Here is a 16,800-nt window from a genome sequence, read left to right on the forward strand (position 1 = left end):
TGAATACGCAATAAGAAAAGTATCTTATGGGGGATTTCATTAACGCATTAAAAACATGAATCACTTTGGTCACAATCCTATTTTAAGTGATCCTACCTAGCAACTGAACCTTTAGAATAATTGTTTTTAAAATTAAATAATTAAGATTTTGTCGTATTAGTATTATATCACTTGACCAACCAACATTTATCGCATAACTATTTATCTGTCGGGAAAACTATCATATTAGGAAAAATTACAGTTTATCCCTCTAAAGTTGACAGCGTTTTTCAATTCGAACAATAAAGTTTCAATTTTTGCAAGCCACCCCCTCAAAGTTTCAAATTTTTGCAATTTGACCAATTGTATCCAAAACATCTCATATTGCCCCTAATTTTTATTTATTTTTTATACAAAATTTAATAAAATAAATAAAATAAAATAAAATAAATTCGGGGTAGCTACTCTATCTGGCCATTTTTGCACCACCAAATTTTTTTTCATAAAAAAATTTAAAAAAAAAAAAAAATGAGAGGCAATATCGGAATTTTGGGATAATATTGGTCGGATTAAAAAAAAATTGAAACTTTGTGGGGATGGATTGAAAAAATTGAAACTTTGATATTCGAATTGAAAAACGCTGTCAACTTTAGTGGGCTAAACTGTAATTTTCCCATCATATTATCTCTAACCGAAAAGTAAGAAGAAATCAAACAAGTAATAAAAAAATACAGAGATTTATGTGATTCACCAATAAGCTATGTCTATAGAGTTTTAGCAAAGTTTCACTATTTCTTGAAAAACAATACAAGAAACATATATATATATATATATATATATATATATATATATAATCCTAATCAAAAGCGATTATAAATACAATCCAATGGGCCTCCGCTCCATGGACTAAACCCAAGAAAAGTTCCCATTTAAACTGTAGAGCTTCCAACGTTGAACTAGGTCGGATACAAATCAGGTTCTACATAGCCCAACATTATCATTTTATATATAATAATAATAATAATAATAATAATAATAATAATAAAAGATCAATCATCTAAATTCAAAAAAAATATATGGAAAAGTTTACATACCCCTTTCAAACTATCATCCAATTGACAATGTCCTCCCTTTCCAAACTTTCAGTTGTAACAATGTCCTCCCTATAGTACCAAAAAATTGAGAATATCTCCCTTAAGGGCAACAAAAAGACAAGAATGACCATAAATTTTTTTCAATAAGACAAAAATAGTCCAATAAATTCAAAAAACAAAAAAATGTTTAGGGAAAAATTAAAAAAAAAGCCCCTCAAACTACCAACCGTTTTCGATTTAGCCCCCTAATGTTTCAAAAGTGATAAAGTAACCCCCCAAACTACCAAACTATTGCATTTTGACTACTCTGTTAGTCAAAACCGTCAGTTTGGAAGGAAACTGCAAAACGACGTCGTTTTGTTATGGGTAAGTTACTACAATGCCCTTTTATGAAAAAAAAAAAAAAACAAAAAAAAAACAAAATTTGGGAAAAATATAAAAAAGCTCCCCAAACTACCAGCCGTTTTCATTTTAGCTCCCTAATGTTCAGAAAGTGATAAAGTAGCACCCAACAAAACGACATCGTTTTGTAGTTTCCGTCCAAACTAATGGTTTTGACTAACGGAGTGGCCAAATGCAATAGTTTGGTAGTTTAGGAGGCTACTTTATCACTTTTGGAACATTAGGGGCTAAATTGAAAATGACTGGTAGTTTGGGGGGCTTTTTTATATTTTTCCCAAATGTTTTAAAAAAAAATGAAATTTAAAATAATAATAATAATTATTAGTTTTTGTTTTTTTTTTTCTTTCTTTCTATTTTAAGGGTATTTTTTTCATTGAGTGGACATTGACAATTTTTGGTAGTTTAGGAGTACATTGTCTTAATTAAAATTTTGGAGGACATTGTCAATTGAGTGATAGTTTAAGGAGATATGTGGACTTTCTCCTAAAAAATAATTGTTAAATACCAAAAAATGATAAAAGTAACCAAAGATCAAGGATTGTAAGTGAAATTTTTCCTTAAGAATATATTATATACCACATTTTTATCTCACAATTATTTCACAATGATGACTGAAAGGTCCAAATAAATTCCAATTAATTTTTTTTCTTTTTTTCATTTTACAAAGAGTATCTAAGAGTTGATTGAAATTGTCATGTCAGTATTATGAAAATATATGTTGGATGAAAATATAGTTGTAGCATTATAAAATAGGAAAATGCTTCATTTCCTCTTCTTATCCTTCTCCCGTACTCATACTTATTAAAATTATCATTAGATCTATGAGGCTCATGTAGGTCTCACACATGTCCTCACATATTCGATGGCGATTGATCTAATGGCTCATGTGGGTTTCACACATGCCCTCACTGATTCGATGGCGATTTTGAACAGTGGGACGGTTGGAGAGGGATATATAAGGGGAGAATGTAGACCACAATAAAAATAAGTCCAAAGGGAAGGGACTCCTCAGCCGCATGGTGACAACTTTGTCTTTGTTTGGTTGCTTGGGGAGGACAAAAGTTCAATGAATAAAGCCATGCACCGAGGGCCTAGTGAGCTTTTGACAGAAATAACGGTATCCGGGGACGGGCCCCAACCTCACTACCACTTGCCAGTTGCCATGTGCACGCTAAACCCCTTTCGAATAATGTCACTTTAAGAGCTAGGTTTGATAGAGTATTGATTAAATAATTAGATTTATCTTTTTTTATGAGCTTTAAGTCTTTACGATAAATGGTGATTTAACATGGTACTAGAATTAAAAGTCTTCGAATCGAACCTTGACTCTTTTAAATTCACGTCAAATTTTGATTAAATATTTCACGTGTTGGGCATCACATATTAAGAAAGTTTAAGCCCTCGTGAGTGAAAGTGTTAAAGTATTAATTAAATGATTAGATCTATCTCTAATTCCTATTAGCTTAAACTTTTAATTTAACATGTCCTACGAAAATCGGAGTTCATTGCTTCTGTTAGTGTTTGATGCCAGCCTTTGACATAAGTTGAAAAGCCTAGTTGGGCCTACATCAGTTTCCCTCTAGAATAAGTTTCTTATACAGGCAGAGTGGGATTATTTGAACCGGATTCATCATAAGCATGAACTCAAATGCAGAATATATCCTATTTTAAAGGTTTTTATCTTCTGTGTAACTCCAAATGAATAGGTTCAAACTCTTGGAGTCTAGTTTAATCTTCAACAACAAGCTACAACATGAAAACTTTAGTTGAAAACTTCATAACAAGCAAATTCTGTATCCAAGGATGATGATGTTTTGAGCTCCATCTCGAAGCCACGTCCTTGTGTCATGTTGTTAGATTATATGTAATGCTGTTCCATATTGGTTGTTTACATATAGTGTCTGTATTATTAGCCTATATATATAAGCCCATTCTGTCCATTATTATGTGTGATTCAATATATAACCTTATTCTCAACATGGTATCAGAATACAGGTTCTAAATCACCTTTAATATTTTTTTTTTCGCATCCCATTTTCTTTTTCTGGCGTCTCTAGTTTTCCGGCAAATCTTTCGCTCTGTCCTTTTCGGTTCTCTCTCTTCTCCTCGTCGTTTTCAACAAATCACTATACCGCTCTATATCACTTGAAATCTAGGAAGACAACCGTTACAAAGCCGCTGCACACAGTCCCATCAGAGTTCTCACGCTCCCACACGTGCCGCCCAAAGTCTTGGTTGTTCCGCCACAGGCAACCACGATGGTCCGCCTTCCAAATCTCCCTTTGGTGACTCCAGCACTGTTGACCTCACCCCATTCCGACGTGCCACGCGCCCATCAAATCTCTATGCGTGAATCTCACACACTAAGGTGCCGCCATCAATATGTAACTATATAAGACATATTATACAATATAACATATAACTATAGTTTATAGGTAACAAACTAACAATATATTATTATATATAACTAGATAATAGAAACTATATTATATTTATAATGTGAGCAAGTTATAAATATAGTATACTATGTACAACTAATTAACTATAGTACAAATATAGTATATAGTTAGGAAAATGTTAAGGTCACAACACAAATCCAAATTGTGGCTAACTTCTCTCCTACGGGTCATCTAAAAAAAAAAATTGAGAGAGAGGATTTTGGGATTCTGAAAATTTGGAAAAAAAAAAAAAAAAAGACAATTTGTTTGGTTTAAAATTCAAATTTTTTTTACACGTAGGAGAGAAGTTGGCCATGAATTGAGTTTATGTTGTGTCCGTATCAAACCTCAGTTAGTTATACATGAAGAAGAAAAAAGAATAATAATATAAATAACATATATAGAAATATTGAGTAACTTATGGTTAATTATATTTACTAAGTTGCTTATTTACTTAGTATATATTAATTAACTAGATAATATGTTAGTTTATGAACTAACTACTTTTTTTCTTTTTTTTCTTTTTTTCTTTTTTTGAAATGGTATTCTCGTCGCATTACTGTGGGAAAAATTTCTCAAAAAAAAAAACACACACAATACCCTGGACACATAAAGGCAGTATGGATTACTTAATATATATATATATATGAATTACTTAATATTTATGTGTGTGTATTAGTTAACATACTAACACTGAGTTAGTTCATTATACAGATCCCTAAAACCCATACTGCCTTTATGTGTCCAGGGTATTGTGTGTGTTTTTTTTTTTTTTTTGGGAGAAATTTTTCCAACAGTAATGCGATGAGAATACCATTAAAAAAAAAAAGTAGTTAGTTCATAAACTAACATATTATCTAGGGAACGAACTAACGAATGGAACAAACGAACCAAGTTCAAGCCTCTATCGAATTTTGTTAAGTGAATCAAGCAAATATTATTTACTAATCGAATGAGAAATAAGAAATCAGCCATGAAAATTGAAAGGCATAAACTAAGCGATGATATCGGAGCAATCAAAGGGGTGGAGGACGACCATGGACAGACCCATTGACTTGCAGGGTCTTCTGCTGCCCGAAAAATGGTCGCACTGGGTCAAGTCTGGGTCAGGGTGGCAATTTCCAACAACTGGCGGCTTGAACTCACCCAAGCTTTCCCACCTTGAGTCAACCATGTTTCGATGTTTTTCTGTAAGCCTTCATTTGAAATTGCACTGCATGTGTATATGGAATGAGAGATCTTTCTTTTCTTCCGCGGCCGTTGGAAAACTGGCGGTAAAGATGCCATTGATATCGGCGCCAAAGACCGGACAACCATGCAGGACCCATTGACTTGTTGGTTTCATGCTTGATTGGCTCTTAACCTCTTTTATTTTTGCTTGAAGATTGGCTCATGCTTTGTGGAATCAATGATTATGTCCCAAGAAATCCGATTTTTTTCTTTTTTTCTTTTTTAACAATATTATTATATGATTTAATATAATAAAGATGATGTGCAAATGAAAATAAGTCACTTAAATTTTTTTTTTTTTTTGAAACAAGTGCTAATAAAGAAAAGCCAAATTTAAGGATTTAACTAATTATTAAAGTCCTCAACAAATTTGATGAGTAGGGTAACTCAAAATTAATACATAAGTTAAATTAATAATACTAAAAAAGGACATTGTGAATAGTAAAAGTAAATAAAATATATAATGAAAGTTGATAACTATAATGATATGTTGAATGTGGGTGAAGTAAAAGAGCACGCAGCGTTCCACACACGCCAGTGCCAAAAATAAAAAAATTTAATTATAAAAAATAAAAAAATAAAAAATTTGCACTGGCGTGCGTGGCACGCCGTGTGCTGTATATCACGGTCCGTTGAATGTAGGTGGTATAAGAAAGTTGGAAGAGAAAATAAAAAGATAAAACAAAATGTGTTCTATAGCCTACTATTTGCCTATGTGAATGCTCCCAAAATGTGGGTCACATAGAGGATCTTATCTCCTATATATATAGAGGGAAAATGTATGCTTTCTTCCTCACAAATCATTAATTGCTAGAGGCCATTGCTGAAGAACCCTATTCAGTTCGAAGACAATGGCTTTGGCACTAGGGAAGAAAGTTTTCATTGTCATGTTGACAATTTTGGGGAGTTGGGCATCTCAAGCCACCTCCCACACATTGCAAGTAGCAGCTTCCATGGCTGAGAGACACAAGGAATGGATGGCTCAGTATGATCGCAAGTATTCAGACGATGCAGAGAAAGAAAGCAGGTTCAAGATATTCAAAGAAAATGCAGAATTTGTAGAGAAAGTCAACAACGAAGGGAATCACACTTACAAGTTAAGTCTCAATGCATTTGCAGACTTAACAACTGAAGAATTCATTGCCTCTCGAACTGGATACAAGATCACCAATCAGTCAAGGTCCACCAATGTTAGCACATCATTTAGGTATGAAAACCTGAGTGAAATTCCAATGACTATGGATTGGAGAGAGCAAGGAGCTGTCACCCCTGTTAAGGACCAAGGCCAATGTGGTAAGAAGATCACATATCTTAAACTCTGAGTTTAACTTAAATTTCTGAGCTTACTGTTGTTCTAACAAGATTTCTGTCATGGGTGATTTGTACGCATGCATGCAGGATGTTGTTGGGCGTTTTCAGCGGTGGCAGCGGTAGAGGGGATCACCAAGATCAAAACTGGCAATTTGATCTCCCTGTCTGAGCAACAACTGCTAGACTGTGACAACAATGACAAAAATGGCTGCCATGGCGGTCTCATGGATAATGCATTTACATATATAATACAAAACAAAGGACTCACCACTGAAACAAATTACCCATATTATGCTGAGGAGAGAGCTTGTGACATGCAGAAGGCGTCTTATTATGAAGCTCAAATCAGTGGTTTTGAAGATGTACCTGCTAATGATGAGGAGGCATTGCTTAAGGCCGTGGCCGGCCAACCCGTCTCAGTTGCCATTGATGGTTACGGACCAGCCTTTCAACACTATTCAAGCGGGGTCTTCAGTGGAGAATGTACAACTAGCCTAAACCATGCTGTTACTGTAATTGGGTACGGAACGACTGAAGATGGTACCAAGTACTGGTTAGCGAAGAATTCATGGGGCGAGACATGGGGAGAGGGTGGGTACATAAGGATTCAAAGAGATGTTGGTGCACCAGAAGGTCTGTGTGGCATTGCCAAGCAAGCTTCCTATCCAGTAATTGCTTAGGTACTGCAAAGGTCGATGTATTGTGTACCTAGCTATAAGCATTGCTAGCTCTCTCTTTTCCTATATGCAGGTTTAATGCTCTGGGCTGTGAAAATGCCTGTATTGCTGCTTCTATTCTGTCATCAAAATCTGTATTGCTCTCTATTTTAATATTTATATGCACTGGCCTATAACCTGTGCAATATATGCAAGGGTTTTTCACTATAATTTAATTTTAAAGTTTATTATTATTTCGAAAACATCTTAAAAAATAATAGCAAAATATATAAATATTAATAATGCCATGTTTCTTTTAAGAAAGAACAGAGATATGACACAAACAAAGACTCAAAAAAATAGCAATATCATCATTATCACAAACAGGTGAGGTAAGAGCTTGGGCCTACACATTCTAAGCAATTGGGCAGAATTACTCAATTACATCATATAGCATATTAAAACTGAAATTAATTTCGTGTGATTTATATAACACAAATCATCTGTAGTTGCATTAGAGATGCTAAAGCAGAAGACTCTAACCAAATTTATATCAAGGATATCTTTTGCATTGAAAAATCTCAATGAAAATGACCAGGGATGAACTAAACAACAAGAACAAGAGAAGACTGAGAGGAAGTAAATTGCAATTAACAAAAATATTCCCAAATCAGTGTTATTACACTAGCCATCATTACACATAAGCTTGAACCACTAGACATCAAGTCCACATATTTGAACTACTAGACATCAGCATCTCATCACATTTTCATACTGAAACTGAATCAAGAAGAGAAACAGTTACCCACGCTTCCCACTGTTGGGATTGGACTTTGTGCAAAGGACTTTCCGTCCCTTGGCACGTCGGCGCTTCAACACTGCTCTACCACTGGTGGTTCTCATCCTTCTGCGGAAGCCATGAGTCCGAGCCAGAGATTTCCGCGACCTGCTTCTCTTTGTCAGACAAAGAGCAGCCTTCCCAGCCCTCACAACTAGGCTGCGGCCTTTATCTCTTCCAACCCCAATGCTAGAATTCAAATCCAAACCCAAAGACAAACCTGGAAATAAAAAGCCAAATGAAGTTTAAATCTGAAGAAAAATTCCTTTGAGGCTTCCTTCTTCAACATTTCTCACTGTCAATTATGGCTAAAAGAAGTGGCCACAAGGGGATCAAACAAGAATTACTACTGCACGTAGAGCTCAACGTAGGGTTATTCCTTCTCTCTTTTCTCTTTTTCTTTTTTATTCAAACCTTCTGCTCAAACAACTGAATTATTATTGCAATTGCAATCTTGGTAAGTTGTTGTCAATACTGAATTGCATAACCCGCTATCACAAAGAATGCAGCATCCTATCTTTTTGCTACAAAGGAAAGAGTTAAAAATTTTCCAGTGGCATTGTATTCTCTACATGTTTTACATTATTCTTTTAATAAAATTCAGTTTAATTACTAAAAGTATTAAAGTATTAATTAGATAGTTAAATTCACCTTTTCCTATTAGCTTAAACCTTTGACATGAGTAATGATTCATTATGGTATCAAAGCCAAGCTCCTAACCTTAACTCTTCAGTTTATTTTCCATTTTAATTAAAATAATTCATGTATTATCTTAACTATTCTGCATGTGAGGAAAATGTTAAAGTATAAATTAAATAATTAAATTCACCAATTTTTATCAGCTTAAACTTTTGAGATAAGTGGTAATTTATTAGAAAGAACAAAGAAATATAATTGTTCCTTTAATAAGATTCAGTTTAATTACTAGAAGGACAAAGAAATGCCCTTCTAACACTAAGCTATGTCTTAGTTATATTTCGATAGCAAAATTGCATTCTTTTAGCTTTTCTAATCAAGAAAAGATTTCCAGCAGAAAACCAAAAATGCAACCCCATGGAATTCAGAACCAATATTTATAAATAACCACAAAATTCCAAAATGGGTTTAGGCCCAAATTGCATATGAAATACCAAACCAAACCCATGTTTGAATAAACCATAGCATTAACCACCCAAAATATCATACTAGGGGGGGAAAATTGAACCCACATGCCAGAATCACCAAATAGCAAAACAAAGCACGAAATTTGATGCATAAATATTCAGAGTGGTGGTGAAGTTACCTGAAAATGAAGAAGGAAAAGAGAGAGATGAGGAAGAAGAAGAAGAGGAGGGGATAAAGGAGCAATGAAGCAACCCAGAAGCAGAGGTGGGGCGGTTCCCAGCGTTCAAGGAAACGGAGCTCCTTGTTGTTGAACCGGAAAGGAATGTGAGCGAAGCTGAAGGAGTGGAAGTCTGTCTCCCTCCTCCACACGAAACCCAAGGTGACGATGACGATAACACTGTCAGCGAAGCCATTTTTCTTCTTCAATTCTCACACTTGCCTCCTCTCTGTCTCTCTCTGTTTGTTTGGAGATGAGGTAGCCTTATCGAATACCCGTGCAACCCGGGTGGGCTTTTGCGACGGAGGCCCAGAATCGAGCTTTACAGCCCAGAAGATGGCCCAATACACCAGCCCAAACAAAAAGGATGATCTCTAAATGCACAAAACAGGATTCTCTCCCGTTCAAATGAATTAGTTATATTTGAAGGGCATTTTTGTCCCTTCCCCTAAAAATTAGGAGACAAAAATGCCTCTCAAATATAATTAACTGAAGAATCTCCAATTCATTTGAATGGGAGAGAATCCTAATTCATTTTTCACACTCATACATGGCTTTAAAAATCATTATTAAATTTAGGATGAATCTTTATTATATTTTAATCTAATGGTGATTTTAAAAGCCACTTATGGTGTGACATTTAAAATTACCAATATATCAAAATTTAATAATGATCATCTCAAATTTAATAGAGATTTTAAAAGCCACGTTATATTTGAGAAAACTCTAATAAGACTCTAGTTCTCCTTATATCATTATTCTGCAACTCAAATAATAAACATCAAGAAAAGAGTAATTTTATATGCTATCTTCTCATTCCACCTTATCTTAGTGTTGATGTGGTAATATTCATCAAATCTTAAATTAGCCCTTATTTTAAAAAATAAAGATTGATAAGTATTGTCACATTAGTTTCGGTAGGATAATAGTGAAATGGGAGTGTAGTATACAGTAGGGGTGTAAAAAAAAAAAACAAAAAAAAAAAGCGGAAAACCCAGACCAAAATTGGGAAACCGGTTTGAAATCGGTTGGGAAAAACCAGTAACTAGGATGCCCGATTCCAATTACCGGTTTTGGGGTTCTTAAATACCCGGTTATAACCTGGTTAACCGGGTATATATATATATATATATATATATATATATATATATATATTTGTTCGAATTTAGTAGATTTATTATTATTTTTTTACTCTAGAGTCCACAAAAATCGTAAATCACTTCTATATTTTTGAATTTAGTATATTTATTAATATTTTTGAATTGTTTTTTTTTTTAATGTGTCACAAAATGGTTAAATTAAGTCCAAAAATTATGCTCAATACCTAAAATAAACCCAAAATACAAGAAAATTAGAAAAACCGGTTGCCCAGTTCGAATAACCGGGTACCGAACCAGTTATTGTATAACCGGTTAATTGAGTACACGGCTCTGTTTCTAGTTTTCAAAAATAAAAAACCGGGTACCCTTGTTCCAGACTTTCAGTTCCCAGTTTTGGCCAATAATCAGGAATCGGGACTGGGTTTTCACCTCCAGTATATAGCATTATTCCATTTAATTGACTACCATACAACTACAATGACGTGACAGTAAAAATATTAGATGAGACCCAAACTCTTTTTTTTTTTTTTTCACTCATCTTTGTTGGCTCAAACTCTTTTTTATTAGATAAGACCCAATACCTAAAATATTTAATTGAAAGGAAAATAAATGATGAAGTTAAGATTCAAATTCATGACCTTTAACTCTAATACCATATTAAATTACCGGTTGTACTAAAAGCTAAATACTTTAACACAAAATACATAGTAAAAGTAGCCCTCCAACAAATCTCAAAAAATCCTATAATTTCCTCATTTAAAGAGGATTCATTTCGTTAGACCATTATAATTGACATTCACAATTTTTTTTTTTTAAAGGAAAACAGTAACAATTTTTGTTACCTATAAATGGTAGGGTTTGGACCCATAAATTTACTTTTTTGTGATGAAAATCTTTTGGAATCTCAATTAAAAAAAAAAAAAAAAGCGTTATCAAACTAGCCATGATTAGTTTTCAAGTTTTTCATTTGGTATTTAAATAATTTACGATAAATTCTTAATCTCATGGGAATTTTCTAAGACTAAACAATTTGTGGTCTCAACCACACGTTTCAGGCTGGCCCAATCGCATTAGGCCTAATTTGAACGGTCTCACAGGTTCACCCCTCACAATCTATCCCCCTTTGTGTGGAGTGGGCCGTGGAGGGCATCTCCACAATCTCCATCTCCTTGCAAAACAGATGGTTCATGGAGGCCCATTTCGCAATTCCAATTTCTTTTTCTTTTCTTTTCTTTTTTCGTTTTTTTTTTTTTAATTTTAATATTTTTTTAGATTTAAAAAATAATTGTAATTTCACAAAGATTTGGATAGAAAAATTGACAGAATAGTGACAGAATAAGTTATTTGAAATCAGATCAAAACCCATATAGTTAATTACAAAAATTAGAAACCCATACAATAATTCATAATTGGACAAAAACCGATGTACTAGTTTAAAATATTTCCTTAATTTATATTTGAGTGATTCTACGTGGAATTGAGTTAACAGTAACCAAGCTGAACAATAAATATATTGCCACGACCTTAGTTTTTTTTTTTTTTTTTTAATTCAAATAAGGGAAACCAGGTTATAAAGGATTGAACAACTACAAAAGAATGAACACTCAAATAACAAAGCCCAAATGAAAAACGTAGTGCAAAAAACAAATAGTAGGCAAAGGTTTAAGGGCATATAAACAAGCCAAACCTTTCTAAGGGTCATACATAACACTGATAACAGTGACAAATGGCAAAAGAACTCAGTGAAAAGTTCGAAGCAATAAAGACAACAATCACCGTTAAGTGGTTGTTACAAGAAAGGAAATGCAGAAAATTGGATAAAAGCAGTTGAATGACAAATATCAGCGATAAAAGTCTCCTTCACTAGATTAAACCACATCAGGATAGGAAGATAATAGCCCACAGAAAACAAAAAATACAGCAAGACGCTAAAAAAAAAAAACATCATAAAAACAAAATTCATCTCAAAATTCTAGAACTGAAATATTCCAACTGTGTAAGAATATTGTCGAAATAATGACATGTTATTGTTTGCATTATGGTCATCCACTAACTAAATATCCATGACAGTCACATCTCACCATAATTTTGCAAATCGTGAACGTTTTGTTTTCGTGTGGTTGCATGTCGTGAAGTTGAAGTCAAGCAAAAGCATCCAAAATTCATAATTTAATGAGTGTCTGGGCTGCCTTGTTTTGTCCATAAAGATAATCAAAGTTGGTTAACATTATTGAGAATGCTAGAATTCCACGTGTAGATCGAAGGGGGCAAAAATGGTTGGATAGTTGAAAAAGCCATGTTGCAGTAGGCAGCAGGTCCACTAACCAGCTGCGGCACATTGCCCAACTGTTGCCCACCCAAAGGATTTCCTATATTGGAAGTATTTGGGATTCCCACTCCCTATTCATTTTACACTATCATCCTTGGCCGACAACCAACTACTGTACGTTTAGGGATATGATATAAAATTTTAATTTTTACTTATTTAATTAAACAAGTTAAATACTCTAATTATAATTTGCTAATTTTGTGTTAAATTCGTGTCAAAAATTGTAAACTCTTATATCGTGTGTCATATTCGGATTGTGTCGAGGTAGAAGTATAAAATTATATAAGTCAACCATTGTAACACCCTACCTCATTGACACACAATATTGTCCGCTTTTGGCTTTCCAGAACCAGACTCCCAGGACGTCACTCATCTTGGTACTACTCTCGTAAAGCTCGCTTCACTGCAAAGTTCTGATCAGATCATGATCATCACGGCTTTAACCACATCTCTATCTCCATCTCCATACCCAAGCGATATAAGACGTCATAACCATAACCCGCTAATTCCTTTTTAAGCTCATGTCAAATTTGCGACAACCCTTTCATAATAAATCAAATAGATAAAAGGAAAGAGAAGAAAGATAAAGAGAATTAAAGTAGTTCAGTCTATGATCTACGTTCACATGTTAAAGTCTTTTTTGTTATATATTTTTCCTTGATATTTGATTTGAATACAATACTTTATTTATAGAATACCTTCAAATACAAATATCTCCCTTAAATTAAGGTTAACAAATCGCCTAATTTATGAAATACAAAATGAACATCGATCATCATCATAAAGGGTTTTTATCCTTATCACCACTATGTGATGCTTGGTGCATGGCCTTTTTCTTGAATTTCAGTGGACAATTCATGCTAAATACGCCAAAAAAAAGGTATTAAACTAAACTAGGAAAAGGTCCACTGAATTGGTGGAGCAACTTGAAGTTTTTTTATCATGCAATATCCTTGCCATCCTCATTTTCTTTTTGAAGGGTCACCTAAGACGACAAATTTCACAAGACCATTCTCGTGAACTAATTGAGAGGTCCTTAATTACTAGGGCATGTTTTGCAATTTGCTCATCAAAAGATGGTTAATTATTGAAAAAGATGATTAATTATCAGGGCACCCATAAAGGTGAAGAGAGAGGCGACCAAAGTGTCAAATGTCATGTTTTTTTGTGGTGTGGAATTGAAGAAAGTGAAGGGTAGAAAATCCAATATTTCTCAATCCTTTTCTCCAACTCATTCAGAAGGAGCCAGCCCCCATTTGCGTCCCCTCCCCTACAAATTGCTTTTCTCAAACCCAAATGCATGTGATCATGATTGGGATGTAACGACTACTTTTCTCTTTTAAATAATTACAAAGAAAGAGCATGATGGACCCGCGTTTACCCTGCTTCGAGATGGAGCTAAAGATCCATGATGTGGGCACTGCATCATCATGACGATCAATGCCATCATCATATCCTTGTTAAATAATTAACCATCATCCAATTCATCATTTTCTAAAATTTAAACTTGACATCACGAAAACATTTCAGAATTTGGTTGTTATGAATTTTCAGCTAAAGTTTTCATGTTATAGCTAGTTGAAGATTAAACCAGACCCGGCCAAGAGTTTGAGGCTTTTTCTTATTTCGCTTGTTTTTCTGTCCAACTTAACGATTGACTTGTTCAGAAGAAAAAAACTGACATTGAAACTTTAAAAAATCGTTACAATGAATCTGGTTCAAACTGTAACATCTCGGTGCCATATTGAGAAGATAATAAGTAATTCACATAGAGTTGACGATTTATAAAGATAGTCATCATATATATATATATATATATATAAGCCGAGTTTTGACGTAGAGAGTGCTTAGAATTACGACACGTGTCTTAAACCCATGTTTTAGAGAATACCTATAATTGCGACACGTGGTGTTATAACGAATGAACAAGTTTTGTGCATTTAAAATCTAGGGGTTTTATTTGTAATGCATTTAATTATTTTAATGAAGAAAACAAAAGATTCCGAAATTCTCTTTCTCTTTATTTGTAATATATTTAATTGTCTTAATGAAGAAAACAAAAGTTCTCAAATTTTCTCTTTCTCTCTCTATTTTTCTTTTTATTTTCTCTTACTTTCTGTTTTTGTTTGTGTCCCTTATATTTTTTTCAAATTTATATATTATTTTTATTCAAAAAAGCCGAGTTTTGACATAGAGAGTGCTTAAAATTACAACACGTGTCGTGAACCCATGTTTTAGAGATTGCCTATAATTGCGACACGTGACGTTTTAAAGAATGAACAAGTTTTGGGCATTTAAAACCTAGGAGTTTTATTTGTAATGCATTTAATTATTTTAATGAAGAAAACAAAAGGTTCCGAAATTCTCTCTCTCTTTATATATCAATATTGTGAGACAATTAAAATGTAGGAATTTTATATGTAATATATTTAATTTTCTTAATGAAGAAATATTATTTGTATTGAAATAAGATAGATGATTTATTTGATTCCATTAAATCTTGATTGAAAGACCAATTTTTTTAAAGAGTAAACCGATTTTTTAACTCATTATTTTAAAAAGTGAACAGTTAAAAATTGAACAGTTCATATTTTTTTTCTCTCTCTATCTCTCTTTTTTTCCTCTCTCTCAACGTCTCTCTCTTTTATTTTTATTTTATTTTATTTTTTTCTCCAAGTCATTCACTCTCATTCAACATCTCTCTCTTGAACCGCTTCATATCTCTCTCTCTCTCTCTCCTTTTTTTTCCTCTCTCTCCACGTCTCTCTCTCTCTTAATTTCAAAAAAAAAGACATCCCTCTCCCTCCACTCTCCAACATTAATATCTCTCATCTTTTTTTCTCTCCATCTCTATCTTTCTCTTTCTCCACTCTCCAACATTAACAAAAACATAATCTATTGGCCTAAAAATTCAAATTGGAGGTAATTATTCTTCTTAACCTCTCTCTTTTTTTTTTTTTCTTTTTTTTTAGACCAACAATGTTTTAACATATTCTAATTTATATAAATTAAACTAAAATTAAAGGTCTTATGTTTTAATTCATTTGAATGTTTATGGATTTTTTTTTTTTTTGGTCTAATTTACTCGGATTTTCAAGCATTTTTTCTCTACTTTTGAAAGCAATATTATTTCGCTTAATTTTTTTTTTTAATATTTGGAATTATATAGGTTTTATTTGTATTCAAATAAGATACATGATTTATTTGATTGCATTAAATCTTGATTGAAAGACCAACTTTTTTAAAGAGTAAACGGATTTTTTAACTTATCATTTTAAAAAGTGAACAGTTAAAAATTGAACCGTTCATATTTTTTTTTTCTCTCTCTATCTCTCTTTTTTTCCTCTCTCTCTCTCTCTCTCTCTCTCTCTTTTTTCTCTCCAAGTCATTCACTCTCATTCCACATCTCTCTCTTGAACCAGTTCATATCTCTCTCTCTCCTTTTTTTTCCTCTCTCTCCACGTCTCTTTCTCTTTTTTCTCTCCAAGTCTTTCACTCTCATTCAACATCTCTCTCCCTCTTAATTTCAAAAAAAAAGACATCTCTCTCCCTCCACTCTCCAACATTAATATCTCTCCTATTTTTTCTCTCCATCTCTATCTTTCTCTTTCTCCACTCTCCAACATTTACAAAAACATAATCTATTGGCCTAAAAATTCAAATTGGAGGTAATTATTCTTCTTAAAGAGTAAAGAGTAAACCGATTTTTTAACTCATTATTTTAAAAAGTAAACAGTTAAAAATTGAACGGTTCATATTTTTTTTTTCTCTCTCTCCAAGTCATTTACTCTCATTCCACATCTCTCTCTTTAACCAGTTCATATCTCTCTCTCTCTCTCCCTCCACTCTCCAACATTAATATCTCTCCTCTTTTTTCTCTCAATCTCTATCTTTCTCTTTCTCCACGGGTGAAGATAAAGAGCACACCGGCGTGCTTGGCACGCCGGCAATTTTTTTTTTTTTTTTATCAAAATATTAAAAAAAAAAAATGTTTTTTGCCTGGCGTGCTCTGAATCATGGCCCCTTTCTCCACTCTCCAACATTAACAAAAACATAATCTATTGGCCTAAAATTTCAAATTGGAGTCCTTACCTTTTTTTTT

The 16,800-nt window shown here is 33.3% G+C and overlaps 2 protein-coding genes across 2 annotated transcripts; one reads left to right on the plus strand and one right to left on the minus strand.

Moving 5' to 3' along the window:
* Window positions 1–5,554: 5,554 nt before the first annotated feature.
* On the plus strand, window positions 5,555–7,364 carry LOC132170608 (ervatamin-B-like). The gene is made up of 2 exons (XM_059581638.1): window positions 5,555–6,436; window positions 6,542–7,364. The coding sequence occupies exons 1-2, from the start codon at window positions 5,995–5,997 to the stop codon at window positions 7,132–7,134; spliced, it is 1,035 nt and encodes a 344-aa protein (XP_059437621.1). The 5' UTR covers window positions 5,555–5,994; the 3' UTR covers window positions 7,135–7,364.
* A 376-nt stretch (window positions 7,365–7,740) lies between these two features.
* Window positions 7,741–9,506, minus strand: LOC132170609 (large ribosomal subunit protein bL34c). Its single transcript, XM_059581639.1, has 2 exons — window positions 9,231–9,506; window positions 7,741–8,168 (listed from the first exon to the last, which is right to left on the minus strand). The coding sequence occupies exons 1-2, from the start codon at window positions 9,463–9,465 to the stop codon at window positions 7,912–7,914; spliced, it is 492 nt and encodes a 163-aa protein (XP_059437622.1). The 5' UTR covers window positions 9,466–9,506; the 3' UTR covers window positions 7,741–7,911.
* Between the last annotated feature and the right edge of the window lie 7,294 nt (window positions 9,507–16,800).

This window comes from Corylus avellana, chromosome ca2, assembly GCF_901000735.1.
Source record: "Corylus avellana chromosome ca2, CavTom2PMs-1.0".
Taxonomy (NCBI): Eukaryota; Viridiplantae; Streptophyta; class Magnoliopsida; order Fagales; family Betulaceae; genus Corylus; species Corylus avellana.

Bases quoted from the DNA above. Each gene is read 5' to 3' on its own strand.
- LOC132170608 (XM_059581638.1), top strand. From the start codon at position 5,995: ATGGCTTTGGCACTAGGGAAGAAAGTTTTCATTGTCATGTTGACAATT. The intron at 6,437-6,541 runs GTAAGAAGATCA...GCATGCATGCAG, and splicing joins TAAGGACCAAGGCCAATGTG to GATGTTGTTGGGCGTTTTCA.
- LOC132170609 (XM_059581639.1), bottom strand. From the start codon at position 9,465: ATGGCTTCGCTGACAGTGTTATCGTCATCGTCACCTTGGGTTTCGTGT. The intron at 8,169-9,230 runs GTAACTTCACCA...TTTTATTTCCAG, and splicing joins TTTTCCTTCTTCATTTTCAG to GTTTGTCTTTGGGTTTGGAT.